We start from the raw sequence: 22,521 nt of genomic DNA, 5'->3' as shown, positions 1-22,521 counted from the left end.
ATCTATGTCGGGATAGTTTACAGAGTCTTGTCGGATCCATAAAGGAGCTAACCGGAATCAAATGTCGGGACAGTTTACAGAGTCTTGTCGGACCCTTAAAAAATCGCATCCTCAAAAGGTGCGCTCAATTTTTCAAAAAGCGTGCCATCAAAAGGCGTGCCCTAATTCATCAAAAGGTGTGCCGGACATGATGGCGAGGCACGTGGGCGCCTTGGCTTGCGTGCCCGTTTGTCGGCTGGTGGCAAGAGGCGCGCGATGCGCGTGGCTGCCTCGGCTATAAGACAGAGGCTGAGGCTGAGGCAGAGAAAAGCTGCGAAAAACCTCTGAAAAAACAAAAACTCTTCTTCGTTTTGCTGAGAGAGATAGTCTGTAATATTCTGAAACACTCTGTTGCCCAGAAAATGGCTTCATCGTCTTCCCGCGGGCTGCTCACCCTCTTTCCCGACCTCAACGAGTCAACAGGAGAGAGAACTGGTGCGGTGGCCAGTGAACCTCAACCAAACACCGCTGGGTATACTCCGTTGAACTTTCCGATGCGGTCTGTGGAGCAAAGAATGGCAGTGCTGTCGGATGTGGAGGCCAATCAGTATACTTTGAAGGCATGTGTGGAAAGCATGACGGCGGTCACAAATTTGTCGAACCGGCTGCAGAGTAGGACAAATGAGGTGCAGCATTTAAACGCCCAACTGGCTCTGCTCCAACGCATGTATAAGGATGCGCGAGCAGAGATAAGTGTGCTGAAAGCAGAAAATAAGGAGCTGAAGCGGAAGGCCACGGTGATGTTCCGATTTGGAGGGCCGCCATATGCTGCAGTAGAGGAGCAGGGGGTAGTGATCGTGGGAAATCCGGAGGCAATACCGTCAAGGGCCGTCCAAGACGGAGGCAAGAAGAAGAGACCTGCAGCAGAGTAGAGAAAAAATCCCACTGTGGGTGTGGTGGTGTGATTTTTTTTTTTTTTTTTTTTTTTTTTTTTTTGTGTGTAAAATGGTGAACGGGGTGAGCCCTGACATGAATAAAAGGAAATGAGTTTGGTGTGCAGTTCGTCTTCTTCTTCTTCTGTTTTTTTTTTTTTTTTTTTTTTTTTTTTTTTTGCAAAGAAATAAAGAAAAATAAATAAAAATAATGAATTGGGAATCAAAACGGAGGAGAGAGGGGACAAGGCACATGGGTGTCGTGGTGTAAAGGAAATAAAAGAAAAAAGAAAGAAATTGAGTGGGTGACCCAATAGATAGGTTAGTGGAGAGGGGAAGGAATTAAAAAATTAAAAGAAATAGAGGCAGCCACGTGGGTGGGTATGGGAGTGTGTGTTGTTTGTCTGAGAGAGAGAGAAGCCTAGCAATCTAGAGAGAGAAGAGAGAGAGCCCCGACACTGGCCTAGGTTTCAATCGAAAAATCTCACAACTCTCTGAAATTCGACAAACAGTTCAACAACATCATTCGACCTCTTTCTCTCTTTCTCCAGATCAAATTGATTCTGCTGCGAGGGAGTATAAAATGGATACTGAGCGAAACACTCCCATTTTCGCTTCTGAATAACATCTTTGTGAAGATGGAGGGTGTTGAAGGAAATGGTGCTGTTGCCGAGTCTGGTTCTCACTCGGTGGGCGAAGAAGGGAAAGAATTGAACAACTATGAAGCGGGTTTCTGACTGACATGGATAAAGCTCAAAATAGCTTGGAAAAGAAAGGTGATGGAACCAATTCGGAAGGAAGAAAAAAACCCCTGCAGTTCTTGGTGAAGATTGTTTTCAAGTCATGAATAATGAAACTGAGAACATGATCCCCTTGGATCCTTCTTGTGGTGAAGACTACTCAATTTTAGAGGGAGAATGCAGTGAGGAAGATGACAGTGATGAACAGTAGCATTCAAAGACCTGCCTTATTTTGGTTACAGGAAAACCCAATTTTAATTCTGGACCTCCACAAGATGGGTTGGAATATCTTAGGCGCGTAAGGTGGGAAGCAGCACAAATTCCCAAAGTGAAGGTTTCCAAGCTTGAAACAAGCAAACTGAGCAAAGAACAGACTATTAATCAGCTGTTGACAGAGATGGATGGGTTTTCGGGGAATTCGGGTGTGATTGTGTTGGCTGCGACGAATCGGCCAGATGTTCTTGATTCAGCATTGGTGAGGCCTGGGAGGTTGAAAAACTCCAGCGGGCAGCGAAGGCATGGTTGCCGGCTGGCTGCCCGCCGGAAAGAAAGGATATATGCCTAAATCTTATGGCTCTGATACCATGTAAAAATATTGAAGTATATTATTGATTGATGTATTACAAGATTGATTAATTACAATTCCTATACAATCTATATATAGAAGAAAATGTGGTAGTAGGTGTAGTGGAGGTGATAGTGGGTTAGGTGAAGTGGAGTGTGTGGTGAAGTGGAGGTAGGTGAAGTGGAGTGTGTAGTGGAGTAGGTGAAGGTAAAGATGGGAAATTCTAACATTGAATTCTCTTGGCTTGCTCGAAATATGCAGGTAAGGAGGATGATGACTACAAACCTACCTTTTTTCCTTCACGTCTTCTTATCATACTTCTTTTCTTAACTTAAAAAGTTCATTGATCCATTGTTGTGAGGTTCCCATTGAAGTTTTTCTTTGTTGAAATTATTTGCAGCCCATCCCAAATCAGAAAATCCAGTGGAGATCTCTTGAAGGTCTCCCCAACAGGTAAATGAATTCTTTATCAGCCATGCATAATATTCTATCACAATAAACTGAACATGTTCAATCGTTCTAAAATCAAGTAGCAAAAGGTAAGATGCACAAAGTTTGGCATTGAGAGGGTGATTTATGATCCGGTGTTGGGCCGAGGTATAGACCGAGCAAGTTGAGGGCCCAGCAGAGCATTGGGCCGAGATGATCGACTGTTCACCCGGAGATGGGCTACCAGAACTTGGGCCGGGCAGAGTTTGGACTGTGTGCTGCCCCGGACCGTGCAGAAGCTGCTCGGCCAGGAAGTGACCGGTCAGACCAGGATGCTCGGTCCGAGGATTGTCGAAACCAGACAGACCGAGAGACCGGCGCTCGGAAAGGCGCGGTCAGCCGAGGTAGTTGATTGACCGGCGAGAAGGCCGACCAAAGGAGGAGCCCGGGCTAAGCTTTGCCGAGATGCCGCCTAGCCCGGTCCTTCATTTGTTTATCCGGTTAGGCGCTTAAGGTATGAAGCATGGTACGACCGAGGTAGGGCAGCTCGGCTGCCGAGCTCCAGCTGTGCTGACAGGCAGTTGAGAGCAGGTGATGAATGGCATGGTTTATGCTGACAGATGGGATAGCAGAGCCACGTGTCAGGAGATGACAGGGAGTGGATATGGGGCTCAGAAGGTATATAAGCATGTCTGCGCCCCCCATACGCGACACGAACATATCTGTAAGAAATCCTTACACTAAAACACTCTCTCCCTTCTCTCTATTCCCTCTAAGGTGTGTGCTAACTTGACCGTCGGAGGGTTTTTCCGGCCACACATCGCCGGGTAGCTCACCATTACTTGCTCGCAGGTGATCGGACATCGACGGAGCTCGGAAGAAAGGAATACGGGCACGCCGAAATATTTGCTCCCCGTACAATTGGCGCCGTCTGTGGGAAACTTGACAGACAAAACCTTGTCTTCCAGGTTCATCTAATCGTCGTCCATGGCGAACAACGACGAGTTCCCGTTGTCCGCCATCGACGGAGCCACCCCGGAGTATACCCGAAGGAGAGAGGGACCACCTGCCGTCCATCCAATGGCTGACTTGGGGACGCCCACTGGAGGACAGTCAGGAGACGCGCGGGATAAGCGCGGAAGGAGTCATGGGCATTCACGGAGTCCAGACGGTCACCGGCGGAGAGACTCACACGCCAGGCGACTGGAAAGCAAGTTAAGGGACCAAGACGCTGTCATCAGGCGGATGGCGGCGGAGATGGAGGATCTTAAGCGGCATGTCAAAGGGAAAGGTGTAGCTGGAGTGGGAGACCACAGTGAGCGCACCCCATCCCGCCGGTCAGGCGATCAGAGTCAGCGACGTACTCAGTCCATTTCCATCACCAGGAGTTACCAGGTTGGTGATTCCGACATGCGTGCAGAAAAGTCTAGCGCGCAAGACAGCACTTACAAACCCTCACGTCCGGCGACGACGTCGAGGTACTCTTTTTCTGCTCAGTCAGAGGACCTACGGGCAGTGTTAAGGGAGCGGGCTCGCCGGCGCGAAGCTCAGAGAATACCAGCTCTCCAGCGGCTCTCCTACGGGGTTCACGGCAGCGAGGAGGTCGGAATGCCTCCACCCCGCCAAGCAATGCCAATATTTGAAGATACGGACTTGGCAAGGCTGAGTGCCACTCCTTTTTCCCTGGAAATAGAAACAACACCACTTCCGGCAGGCTTCCACCAGCCTAAGTTCACACTTTACGACGGAAAAACCGATCCGTACATGCATGTGAGCCACTTCCGACAGGTTATGGCCGGACATCGGCGCAATGACGGACTTATGTGCCTAATCTTCCCGTCAAGTTTAGGCGAGCTGGGCCTAAAGTGGTTCGAGAGGTTACCGGAAGGGAGCATACAGAGGTGGCATCAGTTGGCCGAGGCGTTTGTTACGCGCTCCAAAACCAACACAAAAACACCAAAGGAAGTCGATCACTTGCTGAGTGTCAAGATGGAACCGTGCGACACACTGAAGGCGTACAATTCAAGGTATTGGGAAACCTTCAACGAGATCTTAGACTGCCCGGTCAACCTTGCTATCACACAATATAAGCGCGGTCTCCCGGTCGGACATAGACTGCGGGACTCGCTTACCATGCACCAACGGACCTCCATGGGCCAGCTCATGCAGCGCATCAATGAGCACATCCGAGTAGAGGATGATGCGTCGGCTTCCACCGTGAAGGCCACTCCGGTCGGAACAGACAAGAAGACTGCAGGCAAGGTGCACGCAGTTGGGCAAGAGTCCAACCGCTCAAATGACCGAGCAGAGGAATCAGACCGAGGTTCAAATCGTAAAAACCGGGGTAGAGGACGTCGGAATGACCGGGATGACTACCCCCGAGATGACGTTGAGGACGCAAACAGGAGAATGAAAGTAAGGACTGGCATAACCACGGTCTTCAAGATTCCAATCTATCGCATACTTAGCGAAATCCGAGACGAGGAGTATGTCCGGTTTCCAGCTAAGTTGGGCGATGGACAAAAGGGGTACAATCCGCGGTATCGTTGTACGTTTCACCGGGAGAGGGGCCACCGGACTGAGGATTGTTTGCCTTTGCGACAACATTTGGAAGAATTGGTTGCGGCCGGGCATCTGGACCTTTACATTGATGGCGGCGTGAAACCAAATCAGGCTCCGGTCGATCCCAGGGGACAGGATGACCGAGATGCACCACCACAAGGAGTTATTAATGTCATCCACGGCATCGTGGAACCGGAGCGCGTTTGCGAACTCCGGGGCATGATCAAGAAGGCAGAGCATATGAGGGAAGTTTTGTCAGTACAGCCTGCCATCAAAAGGGGGAAGACAGAGGAGAAAGATGTGATTAGTTTCACCTCAAGGGATTTAGAGCGTATCCAGACGCCGCACAACGATGCTCTTGTAGTAACATTACGCGTCAAAGAATTTGATGTTAGACGGATCTTGATCGATCAGGGAAGCTCGGTCGAGATCATGTATTATGATGCGTTCAAACAGCTCAAACTCCGTGAGACAGACTTGGCTCCGGCCACTTCGCCACTGGTTGGATTTAACTCGCAGCCGGAGTGGCCATTGGGAAAGATTATCCTGCCGGTCAAAGCGGGATCCGTGGTCAAGCAAGTGGAGTTTTGGGTGCTACAAGTGCCTTCAACGTACAACCTTATCCTTGGAAGAGGATGGCTTCACGCCATGCAAGCCGTAGCATCGACCTACCACCAGGTGATGAGATTCCCCTCGGCTATGGGGGCAATCGAGGAGATTTGGGGTGATCAAGTCATGTCCAAGCAGTGCTTCGTGGCGGTCAACGGGAGCCGGGCTGCCAAAGGGTTCGTTCAAATGATCGAGGGACCGGAGGACCGGAGTGTCTTGGACGATGTTGGCACCAAAGCAGAAGACAAGGCTGTTGAAGAATTGGTTGAGGTGCGGATTGATGCCGAGCAGCCGGACAGATTCTTCTTGCTCGGTTCAAGTCTCTCGGCCATGGAGAGAACCGAGATGATTGAGTTTTTGATGGCGAACATCGAAGTCTTTGCATGGTCGCCCTACGACATGCCTGGTCTTGACCCAAGCTTTATCTGCCATCACCTCAATGTCTTCCCTGGAGCAAAGCCAGTCATCCAGCGAACAAGGAGATCGGCGCTGCATCACGCCGAGGTAGTAGCAGAGGAGGTAAAGAACTTGCTTGAGGCACGAGCAATACAGGAAGTGCACTACCCTCGGTGGATTTCCAACACGGTAGTGGTGCCTAAGAAGAATGGAAAGTGGCGAGTTTGTGTCGACTACAAGACAGTCAACCGAGCTTGTCCAAAAGACAGCTTCCCTTTGCCGCGCATTGACCAGCTAGTGGATTTGACGGCTGGACACAATCGGCTCAGTTTCTTGGATGCGTACCGCGGCTATCACCAGATTGCCATGCATGGGCCTGACCAAGAGATTACCTCTTTCACGACTCCAAGGGGACTCTTCTGCTATCGAGTTATGCCTTTTGGTTTGAAAAACGCCGGGGCAACCTTTCAGAGGATGGTGACCAAAATGTTTGCTCCTTTGCTCGGTCGGACGATGGAGGCTTACATCGATGATATGGTGGTAAAGAGCCGACATGAGGCAAACCATTTGCCCGACTTAACCGAGATGTTCGCCATTCTGAAGAAGCACAAGCTACGCTTGAACGCCTCTAAGTGTGCCTTTGGCGTGGGGTCCGGAAAATTTTTGGGATTCTTAGTCACGAACCGAGGCATCGAAGCAGACCCTACTCAGATTAGAGCCGTGCAAGAGTTGAAGCAGCCCAGCTCAGCTAAGGACGTGCAGCATCTGGCCGGGATGGCCGCCGCGCTTAATTGATTTATAAGCCGGTCATCAGATCGCTGCCGCCCTTTCTTTCAAGCATTGAAGTCAAAGTTCTCATGGGATGACGAGTGTGACCGAGCTTTGGCCGAGCTCAAAGATTATTTGTCTTCTCCGCCGCTGTTGGTTACACCAGAGCCCGGTGAGGAACTCTACCTTTACCTTGCCGTCTCCCAGCACGCAGTAAGTGCGGTGTTAGTCCGGGCTGAAGGAATCAAGCACCTCCCAATTTTTTACATAAGTAAGACCTTGCTGCTGGCTGAGACGAGGTACTTGCCGCTGGAAAAGCTTGCGTTGGCACTGATGATGGCTTCGAGGAAATTGGCACATTATTTTCACGCCCATACCATCGTCGTACTGACCGAGTTCCCCTCAAGGCCTTGTTTGAGCGCGCAGACTTTTCAGGCCGAATTTTAAAATGGGCGGTCGAGTTGGGACAGTTCGATGTGAAGTTCCAGCCGCGCACCGCAATCAAAGCCCAAACCTTGGCCGATTTTGTTGCCGAGTTCTCACCTGGTACTCATCCGGTATGCCCGGTCGACATTGCCGAGGCAGATGATGAGACGCACACAATGCCAACCGAGGAACAACCAGCCGAAGAAGGTCGCGCCGTGGAGTTAGCGCGCACCGACGAAGTTCCCTCAGTTTGCATGGTAATACCACCCGGCGATGCGATGGCGGAGTTGTCTATCCCCAACCCATCCACTCTGTCCGGTACCGCATCACCAAGGGGGGAAGGAATGGTTCCACACAGCTCAGCACCTGGTGATTCGCCTACGGACTTGGGCATCCTGAACCGACTTGCTGAGTCCGGTGCCGAATCATCAAGGGGGGAAGGAATGGTTCCAGACAGCTCAGAACCTGCGGCCGGCTTCACACCGCAACCTGGTGATTCGCCTACGGACTTGGGCATTACGGACCAACTTGCTGAGTCCGGTGTCGAATCACCAAGGGGCACTGACTTTGAACCGGTCAACACCAAACTTGACACCGCACAGCCGAGCAGTTGTGATCCCATTGCCCTTCGCAACTCTCAGGACCCATCTGACTGCTGGAAGCTTTTTGTGGGGGACATGTGGAAGCTTTTTGTTGATGGAGCGTCCAACCGTCATGGTGCCGGCCTAGGTATCGTTCTTATATCCCTGGACGGCCTAACCATTGAGCATTCTATCACACTCGGCTTCCCGGCGTCTAACAACGAGGCTGAGTACGAGGCGCTTCTTGCTGGGCTCAAGAGCGCAATTCAAATGAAGGCTGCCGAGCTTCTGGTATATAGTGATTCCCAGCTTGTGGTTAACCAAGTTTCAGGGATTTATGCAGCGAAGGACGACAGGATGGCGAAGTACCAAGCTCTGGTCAGGGACCATATCAAGCAGTTTGAGGCAATCAGAGTCCAACGGATTGGCCGGGAAGAAAACAGCCGGGCTGATGAACTCGCCGGCCTCGCTTCCATGGTCGATAGTACGTCTCCAAACCCCCTGCTGATTGACTTTCTTCCGCGGCCGAGCATTGAAAACGCCGGGCAGACGGATGTACTCTGCGCCGAGCTAGGTCCTTCATGGATGGACCCCTTGATCTTGTTCCTCAGAGACCGGACTCTTCCAGCGGACAAGAAAGAAGCACATAAAATCCGGGTGAAGTCAGAGCGGTTTTGGCTCTCTCCATCAGGCGCGTTGTATAAGAAGTCCTTCACCGGTCCTTATCTCAAGTGCGTGCACCCGCACAGTGTGGAGGCCTTCTTGTTTGCAATTCATGAAGGCATTTGTGGCAGCCACATCGGGGGACGGTCCTTGGCCTACCGAGCTATTTCGCAGGGATACTGGTGGCCGTGCATGCAGGCCGACGCGCAAAAATATGTCCGCAAGTGCGAGAAGTGCCAGAAATTCGCCCATCAGATCCACCAGCCTGCCAGGGAACTTCTTCCCCTCACCAGTCCTTGGCCTTTCGCCATGTGGGGGCTCGATATAGTGGGACCGTTGCCAACAGCACCGGGCAACCGGAAATTCTTCATCGCGGCCACAGATTACTTCACAAAGTGGGTTGAAGCTGAGCCCTTGGCAACCATCAAAGAGAAAGACGTGAAGCGATTTGTCTGGCAGAACGTTGTCACGCGGTTTGGCGTCCCCAAGATTTTGATCTCTGACAACGGCACCCAGTTTGACGGTCGCCTATTCAGAGGATTTTGTGAAGATCTGAAGATAGAATTCTACAACTCCACCCCGGCCTACCCGCAGTCCAATGGTCAAGCCGAAGCATCAAACAAGACTATACTGGATGGGTTGAAGAAACGGTTGGAAAAGGCTAAGGGCAAGTGGGCTGAAGAATTACCGAGCGTCCTTTGGGCATACCGAACAACCCCGCGACGTTCGACCGGGGAAACTCCATTTGCTTTGGCTTATGGCATGGAGGCGGTCATACCCTTGGAAGTTGAAATGCCCACCCTCAGAACTGAGAGTTTTGAGCCCGAGCTAAATGCCGAGGCTATTGAATTGGAGTTGGACCTAGCGGAAGAGCGCCGGGAGAAAGCCCTCATCCATGTGGCCGCTTACCAACAAGAGCTCTCCAAGAAGTATAACAAGACAGTGCACCCCAGACCGTTCAAAGTTGGAGATTGGGTTTTGAGGAAGATTATGGGCAACACCCTGGTGCCAGGAGAAGGCAAACTAGGGGCAAATTGGGAAGGACCCTATAAGATCACTAGTCTGGCTGGCAAGGGGGCTTACCACTTGGAGGATCTAGAGGGAAGAGCCATACCCCGGCCATGGAATGCGGCCAACTTGAAATTGTATTATTTTTAAGCTTTCTACTTTCCTCTTTTTGTAAAGCAATTTTTTGGCTTGCAAAGCAGAATGTAATTCTTTTTGTCAAATTATAGAAGTCATTTTGCTTTAGCACTTGGATTATTGTTTTAATGTTACGGACCGAGATGATGTACTCCGGTTGGAAGAGTTGGTGTCTTGTCCAACTTGGGATTCCCAACCGAGATGATGTACTCCGGTTGGAAGAGTTGGTGTTTTGTCCAACTTGGAATTCCCAACCGAGATGGTGTGTTCCGGTTGGAAGAGTTAGTGTCTTGTCCAACTTAGGACTCCCAACCGAGATGGTGTACTCCGGTTGGAAGAGTTGGTGTTTTGTCCAACTTTGGATTCCCAACCGAGATGGTGTATTCCGGTTGGAAGAGTTGGTGTTTTGTCCAATTTAGGATTCCCAACCGAGATGGTGTACTCCGGTTGGAAGAGTTGGTGTCTTGTCCAACTTTGGATCCCCAACCGAGATGATCTACTCCGGTTGGAAGTGTTGATTTGTTCAACTTAGTTACAGCCGAGGTGGCTACTTCGGTTCATGAATTTGTCTTGTTCTGTTGAAGTGCTTAGACCGTGTTATGTATTCCGGTTCGATGAGTTATACTGAGATGTTTTGCTGAAGACAGAACTGATTACAACCGTGCATACACTTGCAAAAATTTGAATTTTCATTGATAAGAAATTCATTACAAACGGAGGGGACAGAGCCCGGTTACATCAAAAGAGTTGATAGCAAAAATACAAAAACAAGGTAAAAGCAACCTAAACTAAGGGGGAAAGATTGGTGAACGCATCCTCGGCAGCATCAGCATCAAGGTCAATAGCTTGGCTTGCTTCTTGGGCGCCGGGCTCATCGTTGCCGGGCTGCTCAGGCACCTCGGCCTCTTCTTCCTCAGAATCTGTCTCCCCGTCTCCGTCCTCAAGTCCCTCCTCGGCCTCAGCCTGTAAAGCGCTGAAAACATCGTTTGCATATGGCACAAGGTAGACCGGTAGAGAAGCTGGAGGAGGGTTGGCAAATACGTCGATGTCAGAACTTTGGCCGAGCTGTTCGCAAGCGGATTTCCAGCCAGCCTTGAAGTATATGTCTTGTGTTGCAAAGACTTGCTTCTGGTAATTCTTCTCGGCCTCGTTGAAACCCGCGTTATTGGCAGCCCGGCAAGCCTTCCTCTTCTCCTTCTTCAGAGTGTCAACCTCGGCCTGGAGCTCGCTATGTTTTTTCTTGGCTGCATTCAGTTGACCGAGCAGCCTGTTATTATCATTGTTGGCCATCTCGAGAGAAGCTTTAGCCCGGCCGAGCTCGGCTTGAAGGCTTTCAACCTGGCTGGCAGTGTCATTGGCTTTCTGCCTAAGCCGGTGGATGCGCTCCAAGACCAAATGTTGTTTCTGAATGGCCTGCACAAAGAAGCAAAGTACATCAGAAAGGGGACCGAGCAAGAAGGACCGAGCAAACACTTGTGAAATATTAAAAAGAACGCCGACTTACCCTGGCCATGGACTTGACTGAGGATTTCACCAGCCGGGTGTCAGGGACGTGGTCGCTGCCGACCACGTCGCCCGGTAGGAGAAATGCTTTGGAGATATCGAAGGCGAGCAAATGTTCTTTGTCAGCCTTGATTGAAGCCGTCGCCGGGATGTCCTGTCCCCGGTGCTTCAGCTAAGGACGTCAAGCGGGCACGGGAGCAGGAGTTTCAGCTGGATGTTCGGTTGTCAGCTCGGCGACGAGCTCGGCGGAGGGATCTGCCCTTGGTCTTTTTCCAGCCCGGCGCGCTTCTCTGGCAGATTGCCCGGCAGCTGGAGCCGGGGACGCAAGGGCGACCACAGCGCTGCTGGATTGGCCGGCGGCTGGCGACCGGGTTACAACGCTCGGTATCTCGGCTGAGATAGCGGTCAGAAGGTTTTTGATTCTGCTGCGCTTTGCCATCTCTTGTTCCTCGGTCAGCCGGATTAGCGGGACGTCGGGTAGGGTTGGATCTGGAGGTGGCGAAGGAGCTCTGAGGAAGTCGGTTACTCTACTCCGGCGCGGGGCAGAGTACCTGTACGTCGGGGTATAGCTGAGTAAATCGTTGCAATCCCGGTGGCGGTACCTAAGCACGGCCCGAATTGCTTCGACGTTGGGGAACTGGTAGTTGGCCTGCAAGGCTTGGATAGCTGCAAAAGAAACAGGGAAACCGGTTAGTTAAACTAAAGAATTAAGTCCACCGAGCAAGTTTGAGTGGCTTACATAAAGAACCGAAGTCCTTGCTTATGCGCCAGCCCGGTACCTCGGCTGTTTCGTAATTGCCGGACACCCAGAAAAAATCATCGTCGTGCATATCTTTATCTGGGGTGCCGGTTACGATTTTCTCCTTGCCCGGTCTTATTTTCAAGTAGTAAGCTAGGCCGTCACCGGTGTGGCCCATTGTGTATTGCCTCAATATCTCGGCTAGGCCTAAGTTGGTGCCTAGCCGTTTGTTCAATTCGTGAACGCCGTTGATTATTCTATAAGTGTTGGTGGACACCTGTGTGGGTGCCAGCCCGGTGCGGCGGAGGAACTCGGTTATAAGAGGGTTGAGCGGGAAACGAAGGCCCCCTTCGACAATAGATAGCACGGTGAAGGGGCATTCCTCCCTACCCCAAGGCGTGGTCTCTTCCTCGGCCAGCTCGAGATGGACGTCGGCCGGGACGCCGTACTCCTCTCTGAAAGCGGCGAGCGCGGCCGGAGTATCCACTAGGAAGCGGAATTTCCCCATTTTTGGCCGGCTTAGTGTATCCCGGCTGAGGGGTTTGGCTCTGGGTATTGGATGTTGCCCGGTCCTGAGAGCCTCAGGAATGACAGTGGTCCCCTTGGACTCTGCAGGAAAAGGATGGCAAGTGTTAAGTGTTAGCGCGGTCGCGCGAAAGGTGCTGAATTTTAGCTCGGTCATTAAGGGCGCCAAACCACCTCGGTTGTCTATTCTATCTAAGGAGCCCGGTCGCCCAAGCGGACTAGATGTTAGCCCGGTTGAACGGCCAAGTCCTTTTGTTAACTCGGTTTTCGCTGGGGTTGAAACAAACATGTTGTTTGCCCGGTTTGGTTGGTTTTTTGGATCAAAAGAAGGCCCAGAGCCCGGTTCACCCCAGTTCATCAGTGTTCTTTAGAAATATGAAGAACATCAAGAACAGAGGAAGGTTTTAATACGGATTCTACGACCTATGCCCTAATATCTATGTTTTTGTACCCTAGTGTGTGTAATATGAAGGAACATAACAACAAAATGAGGATGGAATGACTTACCAGTGAAGAGTAGGACCTAATCCTTCAAGCACGAAGAATGGCAGCGAGTCTGGATGAGGATGCAAGAGCTCTGGGATCGAATGTCGAAATGGCAGTAGGAGGATTTGGAGTTCGAGCAGGGCATGTATGTATAAGCAAAGAAAACCGCCCAAATTCAAATTCTGGCAAAAACGGCGGGTTGGCTGCCCGATGACCAATGGCAGACCGCCACGTGTCCCCATTTATGGCTTTGACAGGACTGAAGCGACGGGTTGAAAAGACGAAGAGCCAACCGAGCTACTTTCAACGAGAATAGGTCAGCCGAGGAATATAACCTGTCAAATCTGCGGACAATTACGTCAACTAGCTCGGTCGAGGCTTGGCATCTTGACGACCGGAGAAACGTTATCTCGATCGAGGTGAGTAATCCCAGTCACGCTTCCGCGGACGGAATTAAGGGGCAATTGAGAGGGTGATTTATGATCCGGTGTTGGGCCGAGGTATAGACCGAGCAAGTTGAGGGCCCAGCAGAGCATTGGGCCGAGATGATCGACTGTTCACTCGGAGATGGGCTACCAGAACTTGGGCCGGGCAGAGTTTGGACTGTGTGCTGCCCCGGACCGTGCAGAAGCTGCTCGGCCAGGAAGTGACCGGTCAGACCAGGATGCTCGGTCCGAGGATTGTCGAAACCAGACAGACCGAGAGACCGGCGCTCGGAAAGGCGCGGTCAGCCGAGGTAGTTGATTGACCGGCGAGAAGGCCGACCAAAGGAGGAGCCCGGGCTAAGCTTTGCCGAGATGCCGCCTAGCCCGGTCCTTCATTTGTTTATCCGGTTAGGCGCTTAAGGTATGAAGCATGGTACGACCGAGGTAGGGCAGCTCGGCTGCCGAGCTCCAGCTGTGCTGACAGGCAGTTGAGAGCAGGTGATGAATGGCATGGTTTATGCTGACAGATGGGATAGCAGAGCCACGTGTCAGGAGATGACAGGGAGTGGATATGGGGCTCAGAAGGTATATAAGCATGTCTGCGCCCCCCATACGCGACACGAACATATCTGTAAGAAATCCTTACACTAAAACACTCTCTCCCTTCTCTCTATTCCCTCTAAGGTGTGTGCTAACTTGACCGTCGGAGGGTTTTTCCGGCCACACATCGCCGGGTAGCTCACCATTACTTGCTCGCAGGTGATCGGACATCGACGGAGCTCGGAAGAAAGGAATACGGGCACGCCGGAATATTTGCTCCCCGTACAGGCATAAAGCCAAAAGACCTTCACACAATTCTCCAAAATTAGACTCCATAGAAAAGAAGAATTACATGAATATTTATAGGTAGCTGGTTCTCCTAGTTCTACTGGCAGTCTAGTTCTATGGCTCTAATGTTAAGAAGCTAAGAAGATTTGAGTAATTAGAATATTCTAGACTTATAATAATTACTACTATATGATTTGGCCCATAACACAATGGGCAACACCTACAATCCATGTCCAGTTATTCTTAAAATTACTAAAATATCCCTAAATGCTAAAACCTATTAAAAACTACTAAATTTGTTCAATAACCTTCTAACCTGAAATATAAGCTAAAACAGTACACAAAATAACCCTAAAGGTAATTACACAAAACCCTAATCATGCTCCATTTAAAATTTTAGATTTGCCCCTCTTTTTCTCCATGTTATGCATCATAATGTTGGCATTGGTGCTTTCCTCTCTAGTAAGTGTTTGTGCTTTTCCAGAGGGGAAAAAAATGAAGGGAATATTGGGCTTTGTTATTTCTGAATTGTCCCTGAAGTTCTCACAAAATAAATGGTTTGTCTGTGGCGTGATGTCCGGTGGCTTTATGCTGCAATTCTACCTTTTCCCTCAAAAACTAGATGTTGGGCAATCATTTGAACTAAGATCAGGTATTTCAACCAGAGGAGCAGTAGGTTTTGTAACTTCATTAGGAATATTTATGCACCCTTGTTTGTAAAATCTGAATGAAATAAGGCAAAACAGAGGAGAGCTTTGTTTTGTCCAGTGCAGCAGTGATGGGTCATGGAGACGCGGCTGTGGCAACATTGGTATTGTTGCTGGTTTGTAAGTGGAGTTTTTGTGTACAGGGATAGTGGGTAAGAGAGAAATTGAAAAACACATATGGGGGAGAGAGTGAAAGTGAAGTATACTGCATTGACCTCTCTTATTCTAGAGAGGGAGAGATGGGATAGAGTGAGAAAGTAAGAGACACAGTAATGGGTCAGATTTGATTTATTGTCTACCTATAATAAAATTGGGTCAACCCAAATATGGTTAAAATCCAAATAAGGTAAAATAATCAATATTTATTATAGTTTATATGCTTGAAACACATCCTTCTCTGACTAAATTGTGTGACGGATAGAAATGCACATTAATAACTTCAAGGACTAAATTATCCAAATATGAACTCAAACTATGAGGGTGGAAAATGTAATTTATCCTAAAATGTATAAAAGTATTGAATGTTACATGTTTTACTTTTCTATAATTAATCCTACGTATGTACAAATGTGTATGTTCTGACTTTAAAAAATATACATAAAAATAAAAATAAAAACACAAATTCTTTACTTGTGCATGTGTATGTCTGTGTGCGCCCTAATGCTTGATATAAGAATCGTGATAAACATCTTTCTCGTGTGGCAGAGGAGCTGTACGGTTTTTTCCAAAAGGTCCTTCATCATGCGTAGTAGAAGTAAGGCTGCTTTAAACAATATCCCATTTGACATTTTATCATTGTTTATTCATTACTTTAGTGACTCTCCCTGTGATGCCTATAATTTTCATGCCCACTGTTAAGTCCATATTTGGATCACAACAGACCATTTACATGGTTTACTTCTTTAGTACTTGAACTCGATCAAGTTTAAAGTTTTTCAGAATATGGCCATTGTTCTCATCTATGATTGTAGCAATGAGGGGGAAAGGGAAAGTGGATACAATATTCCTTTTCTCTTCTTTTCTATTTGGGTGGCTCAAATTTAACTAATAAAATAATTTTGTTTCTCCATTTCAGCTAACTGTTTCATATGAAGTCCCTCAACTCTTGGTTCCATTGGCATCAGTAAGCACTCCAACTCATTGCAAGTGGCATGTTGAACAACTTAGCCTAAACAGAAATGAAAAGGGCAACAGATATGACGGAATGGCAGAGACCATTATGTTTATTTTCCTCATTTTTCAGCTGTTTTATTTTTCATTTTCCATTTAAGATACTTGTTATATGCTTGAGCGCTAAAGTCTTATATAAACTTTTCCAGGTACTAAATCCTTTTACTGAGAGCTTACTTTTGCGAGGTTTAGAAAGATTTGCAAAGTTTGCAAAAAGCTACCCCACTAACTCAAAAAGGTGATGTCCAAATTATGGGACTTAGGTGATGACTTTACCAAAATTATTAGCACGGACCATTCTTTCGAAGGAGGAAGTAAGTCTGGCTACTAAAGATTGTAATGCATCTGTATTTCATAAAGAGGAATTAAGATATGTCCATTTTTTTATCCATTTAATTTATAGAGACATTTCTGTCTCTTTATACAAGATGTTTTTGTTTGTGTTTATAATGGTCCTGTATTTTGTGAAACCATGAATAACTTTCCCCTGTTTACTGTCCCTTAAGTGGTTTCTGGCTCTCTCAGTGTATTGAAAAGCTTGACCTGCCTTACTTTGAGGTAATGAGACAGCCAAGTAGGTCAATTATAACATGGATAGGTTGATTGTTGAGTTGTCAACAGCTTAAGCTTTTGTTCATCAAAGTAAATGTTTCTCAATTTTTTGTTTTTTGTTTTTTTTTTGTTTTTGGTTTTTTTTTTTTTTTTTTTGTATTTGATGATTTATCGTCATCAGAAAACAGTTTAGATACAATGGTTGAATGGACAGAATCATTCCTGTATATATCTATGAAATCGGAGCAAATTTCACAGCAATATTATTAGACTGATATTTTATTCACAAGGCCATAATCCTAGTTTATGCACCTAGCCCCTAGGACAGTAAGCCCCCCAAAATAAGGGCAGATCTCTATTTTCTAATCTTCTTTGTTTCAATGCAAATACTTGGTTAAAATATAGTTACCAATTGTAGCACCCTTGTCCAGTTCAATCAAAACCGACTGAGGAGTAAAGGTACTTGGTAAGACTAATAAATGGTTAGTCATGTATTGGTGTGTTGCTGGTCTATGATGTCCAATCTTGAAAATGAAATTGCCCCCATTAAAAGGCAAACCATGAGAACCATCCGTCGTCAACATGGATGGCAGGAGCAAAAATTGAGGAAAGATTTATAGGATTATGAAAATTTAATTCACACAGCATGATGGCTCCTCAAGTATTTATCAGAGTGTCTGGTAAGCAAACATTCGCCACTGTTATCATGACATGCAATGAAGTTCTTGTGGCAAAAATAACTTTGATTGTGCACAATAGTACTTACTATAATTACACTCATTTCTACGCTCATAGAGACTAATATGTTCCTATATTTATTTGATTGCACGAGCACCATATGCATGCTTTATTCAGCTAATCAGACCATATTCAAACAATGGCAACTTCACCATATCCATTTTTAGTTCACTTATTCACAAGCTAAAAATGGATTAAAAACCGAGTGATGTACAAAACAAAATTTTTATGTGCAATTATGTGGATTGCAACAAATCACAGCCCATCTTAAAACTACAAAAAATTAAAATAATAAAAATAATAATTCACCTCTCATAGAGAGCCAAATTGGCAGGAAGAGGGGAAGATATATTTTATTTAATTTAAAAATGTCATATGTACACAAGCCAATAGATGAGACATACACGTGGACAGAGGAGGGCAGGGCCACATGACTATTAGCTGAACAAACAATGGCAACTTACACGATTAAAAATCTCTAAAAATCAATTCTAATCCGCTAACATAGGTCACCTGCACCATTGTGTTATGTACATGAACCTGGAAGCCCAGCCAAGCAGAAAGCTGAGAAGAAGATAGATTCCCTACAAAACTGCGAGCTGCTTTTTCTAGATTATTATTCCCCTATCCAGCTGAAGCAGCCACAAACAGCTTACATACCCTCCCAAGATAAGGAAGCCTTTTTATTATCCGAAAAATTGCATGCACATTCAATGATTTCCATTGCCATCCAGTAAGCTCCTCAAGCTGCTCAGGGACTCTGCAGATAGGCTGTAACACCTCACTCTCCGTGGTCGTGGTGGCGACAACAGTTCCATGTGTTCAAGGGAAGAGAAACAAACAATAATAACAGTAAGATTGTCAAACGTGTTGAGACGCAAGGCCTCCATGACGAGGTCTTTAGCACACTGCTCCGGATCATCATGTCGCTGCAACCCACGGCGCACAAGGCTAACCGCGTACTGGCTTGACATCACATCCCAAATTCCATCACACCCAATGATGAGGAACTCATCATTCTCTGTGAGAACCACCTGCCGAAATTCTGGCTCTGCAATGAGAGGTGAGTGCGAGCCTCGAGGAAATTTCATGTCCCAATCCCCTAAAGCTCGGGTTACTTGTAAAACGCCATTGAGATAACCATCATCAATATAGCCACCCAATTCTTCAACACGTTTCCGTTCCGATGCGTAATTTGGTCTGTGGTCTTCAGACATATCAATTGCCTCACCTTTCCTGCAGAGAACAGCTCGACAATCTCCTGCATTGGCCACCATTAGACGCCTGAAATAGGAGAACATTATCAACCATTGTCTAAAGATCCAAATAATGCTTAAAGATAATGAAATATTATAAACATACAGTAAAGAAAAGAAACTATTTCTGTTTCAGTTGATACATAGCTGGCCTACAAACTTGTACTACATACATCATGCATTGCAGACCATGTAGCCATCTAAGCATATCCCTTAATAATATAGTAATCAAGTTACCAACAAATAATTTCAGACATTCACCAAATCAAACACGGTACTGCAAGGGAGGTGCACTAAGAGCCAAATAACATACAACTTACAGAACAAACAACCCTAGACAAAATACAATAGACTGGAATAAAGTCACAGATGGATGGCGTATACTAGAGCTGTGTCTGTTTTGGAACCAGTCCCAAACAATAAAGATAAGGCAATTGTTGGTCAATTTTTAGCATATAAGAGACCAACAATACATTGATAAATATGGGAAAACATGCAATTACAGAAAAGGCAAAAAAAGAAAAAAAAAAAAAAACAAGTTATGGAACCTGAATTCACCTTCCTAATATTAGAGCTGTTAGTGCTGTTGTCCCCGAAGAACTGCTCACACTACAGTCATCAGCCAAAGCCAGGTCTGCCAAAAGAAATGCTTTCCGGAGAGAGCTCTCAACCTCTACTAGGAAGGCATCATCAACTTCAGATGTCTGAGGAAATTTGACATCTTCAAATAAGAATCTGAGTACATTTTTTCTAACATAAGCTGCAGCTTCAGGCCCTCCATGACCATCAAATACCTGCACAGAGTTCAATCTCAATCAGTAAACAGTATTTAACCTCAATCAGTGAATACCAAAATGATTGGATATATGACTCTAGAAATTTTAAGCCTGACAATTTACTCACCGCATAGAAGGCATTTGGCTTAGGAAACCTGAAAAGTGAACCCAAGTGCGCAGATAAATCATCTATCCTTATATGCTGGTCTTCCATATACCTTCGTGGTCCAATGTCTGCAAAGCTACCAGAACGAATGCTAGGGACAAATTTCAGAATAGCAGACTCAAGCGTGCTCTCAGGAGATATTATGTCCTGAAAAAAATAAGGAGCTTATTTCTCCATGTAAAGCTCAGGATTACAATGTTGCATATATTGGAATTGTCAGGTAAGACAACTCAAAATAAGAATAAGAATTGGCACATGTAATTTCTCACGTAACTTGGCTAGCATAGACCAGTTCCTTAATCGCGTGGCATGAGAAAAATTTTGTACAACGATACTTATTGTGATGCTAATCATACTCTAGAAATAATTGTATCACAGTGCTGAAGAATGGAGATAGGATATAAACACTCCACAGACTGAAAATTTCAAGCTCATGGAAGCAATAAAGGTTTGTTTTAGCCTGGAGAATGGTGATAACCGAAAGACCTCATAAAATTTTCAAGCTCGTGGAAGTACGGTTGAGCATAAAAATCAGAAAAAACACAAACTGATCCGATCCAGACCAAACCGTTCGGTTTGGTTTGGTTTGGTTTTCTCACTACATGGTTCGGGCTTGATTCTTAAAATAGGCAACCCGAACTTCATGAATCGGTCCATGGTTTTATAGTTACAAATTTGTTTTAGAACAAAACTGAACCATTTAGATATATATGATATACATATATATATAATTTGTCAACTACCATAAACACTCAAATATCTTATTAGTATTATATATATACACACATAAATTACATCCCTCTACTATTGCAAATGTGTTCTTGTATAGTAGTAGAACTAATGTTAAATATTCATCTAAACAATTCTTAGGTTATGAACAATATTTTGTGATCGTGTTGTGAATAATATTTTGGGATCATATTGTGAATGATAACAAGGTTTCTAAAAACCGTGATTCCAAACCGAACCGAACAGTGTTTTAGTGGTTCGGTCTGGTTCAGTTCCAAGATTTTCATGGTTTGGTTTGGTTCCAAAATTCAAGGGACTGTAAGTAATGGTTTGGTCCTGGTTTACCCCTAAACCGAACCAATCCAAACCATGCTCACCCCTACATGGAAACATTAAAGGTTTGTTTTAGCCTGGAGAATGGAGATAACCAAAAGATCTACCTGGTTATATTTCATACTTTATTATTGTAAATATGCATAATATTGATTCAAAATGTTAAAGAATATTGGGCCAAACACTAGAAACTATAATTTGAAACCAACACAAATAATTTTACTGATCATGTCCTTATTTTGTATTTTTTTTTTCTTTTTCAATCCTAATGATCATAATGATTTTACTGATTCTATCACCTAAATAACGAAATCAGGGTCATCTATTTTAATAGTGGGTTAAAATAAAATAGTTTAAGTCAAAGCTCAATTTTTTTATTCTTCATCTAGAGTCCTTGCAAATTGATTTCTAGTTCAGGAAATTCACGGTAATTAAGGCTCTGGCGATCTTTAGCATTCCTTAATTCAAGATCTGAACACGTATTTCGATGCTTGAGAAAAGGCAACGCAAATCACATGAATCCTTCAAAAATTCACAACTAAAAAAAAAAAAAAACACAGAAAAAGCATCACAAACCCTAATCGGATTCAATAATAGTAAAGAAAGAACAATCGAACTCACCAATTGAGATAGGTCGGAGGAGATCGTATCGACGGCACAAGTCGGAGAAGAAAGCGGCGATGAGACGGCAACCTCCTGGAGATTACTACATCTGAATTGAACGTCCAAGACTGGGACGACGCTCTGTTGAACAACAACGACCTCTGCTGCTTCAGGTACCATCTTCAGATTATTATGCCAAAACATACAATTACTCGCACAAGCACAAGAACACCTCCGGTTAGATTTTCTCGAGAAAATATCTGAGGAATCGAAGATTTGAAGAGAGAAAATTAGGGGGGTCTTGCTGAGAAAATTATCAGGGGTAGGGGCGGTAGTTAAAAGATTTTCGTGTCTGTCGCAGAGTGATTCTAAAAAATTGAGATCGAAAGGGTTGAAGTAGTTTTTATATATGGGGAGACTGGAAACCGGCGGCCACTTGTAAAACCGGGTTGAGATGACTTACAGGTGTGCGTTTTCGGGGATGGGGGACAGTTCGTTCATCAAAACACGCAATTTGAAGCTTAGCTTGGTCGACACGTGACTATTTCTAGGTCACCGCGTGATTGACCTTTCACACACATCGTGGATGGCTGGCTACTTCGCCTCCATTTGATTATTAATTTTTTTTTTAAATGTTTTAAACGTTTAATTCTGAGTTTTAAAGTCTATTTTAAAAAGTTGACGGTGAGTCTAAGCCCTCGTTTGGTAAATTTGGTGGAGTTAAAAAAATAAAATAAGTTATATAAGTTAATAAAATAAAATATAATTTTTTAATTATAATTATTATATTTTTGCTCTCATAAAATTTAAAAAAGTTTCAAAATAAAAATTAAACGAAGCTAAAAAATTTAAAAGTTGACTATTTTAACCAATGCCAAATGACACATAACTTGACTAACTTATCAAGAAGCCTTGTTTGAGAATATACTATTTTAGTAATATTTTAATTTTTTGACTAAAATATGAAACAAAAAAATTAGTATATTTTGAGTGACTTTTTGACTTTTTACAAAAAAATGTGTAAAAAGTAAAGAAAAAAAAAATTTTGACTTCTTAATATAGATTATAAGCTTTTTGACTTTTTTTGTAACATTTTAATTTTTTGACTAAAATGTTAACTTGCCAAATGAGGCCTGAATCTAAGATTTATCGATTTATCGATTTATCAAGAGTGAATCCAAGATTTATCAAT

At 45.5% G+C, this 22,521-nt stretch overlaps 2 protein-coding genes across 3 annotated transcripts; one reads left to right on the top strand and one right to left on the bottom strand.

The window, feature by feature from the left end:
- The first annotated feature begins 1,194 nt into the window (after window positions 1-1,194).
- On the top strand, window positions 1,195-16,833 carry LOC114286813 (uncharacterized). 2 transcript variants are annotated; one of them, XM_028230026.2, is made up of 5 exons: window positions 1,195-2,477; window positions 2,617-2,669; window positions 15,712-15,760; window positions 16,082-16,129; window positions 16,326-16,833. In XM_028230026.2, the coding sequence occupies exons 1-5, from the start codon at window positions 2,430-2,432 to the stop codon at window positions 16,416-16,418; spliced, it is 291 nt and encodes a 96-aa protein (XP_028085827.2). In that variant the 5' UTR covers window positions 1,195-2,429; the 3' UTR covers window positions 16,419-16,833. The 2 variants fall into 2 exon arrangements, with proteins under 2 accessions (XP_028085827.2, XP_028085826.2); XM_028230025.2 differs by having other exon boundaries at window positions 16,082-16,227.
- A 960-nt stretch (window positions 16,834-17,793) lies between these two features.
- On the bottom strand, window positions 17,794-21,845 carry LOC114286814 (Protein phosphatase 2C family protein). Its single transcript, XM_028230027.2, has 4 exons — window positions 21,348-21,845; window positions 19,626-19,811; window positions 19,281-19,516; window positions 17,794-18,750 (listed from the first exon to the last, which is right to left on the bottom strand). The coding sequence occupies exons 1-4, from the start codon at window positions 21,531-21,533 to the stop codon at window positions 18,177-18,179; spliced, it is 1,182 nt and encodes a 393-aa protein (XP_028085828.2). The 5' UTR covers window positions 21,534-21,845; the 3' UTR covers window positions 17,794-18,176.
- Between the last annotated feature and the right edge of the window lie 676 nt (window positions 21,846-22,521).

Source organism: Camellia sinensis, chromosome 12, assembly GCF_055761805.1.
Source record: "Camellia sinensis isolate YWXY chromosome 12, ASM5576180v1, whole genome shotgun sequence".
In the NCBI taxonomy this organism is placed as follows: Eukaryota; Viridiplantae; Streptophyta; class Magnoliopsida; order Ericales; family Theaceae; genus Camellia; species Camellia sinensis.
Note: the sequence above shows the minus strand (reverse complement) of the source record. Positions and strands in the feature narration are given on the sequence as shown.

Excerpts from the sequence above, each read along its gene's own strand:
- LOC114286813 (XM_028230025.2), top strand. The coding sequence starts at position 2,430 with ATGGGAAATTCTAACATTGAATTCTCTTGGCTTGCTCGAAATATGCAG. Across the intron at positions 2,478-2,616 it reads GGCTTGCTCGAAATATGCAG|CCCATCCCAAATCAGAAAAT; the intron begins GTAAGGAGGATG and ends AATTATTTGCAG. Across the intron at positions 2,670-15,711 it reads CTTGAAGGTCTCCCCAACAG|AGGAGCTGTACGGTTTTTTC; the intron begins GTAAATGAATTC and ends CTCGTGTGGCAG.
- LOC114286814 (XM_028230027.2), bottom strand. The coding sequence starts at position 21,533 with ATGTTTTGGCATAATAATCTGAAGATGGTACCTGAAGCAGCAGAGGTC. Across the intron at positions 19,517-19,625 it reads AGCCAAATGCCTTCTATGCG|GTATTTGATGGTCATGGAGG; the intron begins GTGAGTAAATTG and ends AACTCTGTGCAG. Across the intron at positions 18,751-19,280 it reads ACAGCTCTAATATTAGGAAG|GCGTCTAATGGTGGCCAATG; the intron begins GTGAATTCAGGT and ends CTCCTATTTCAG.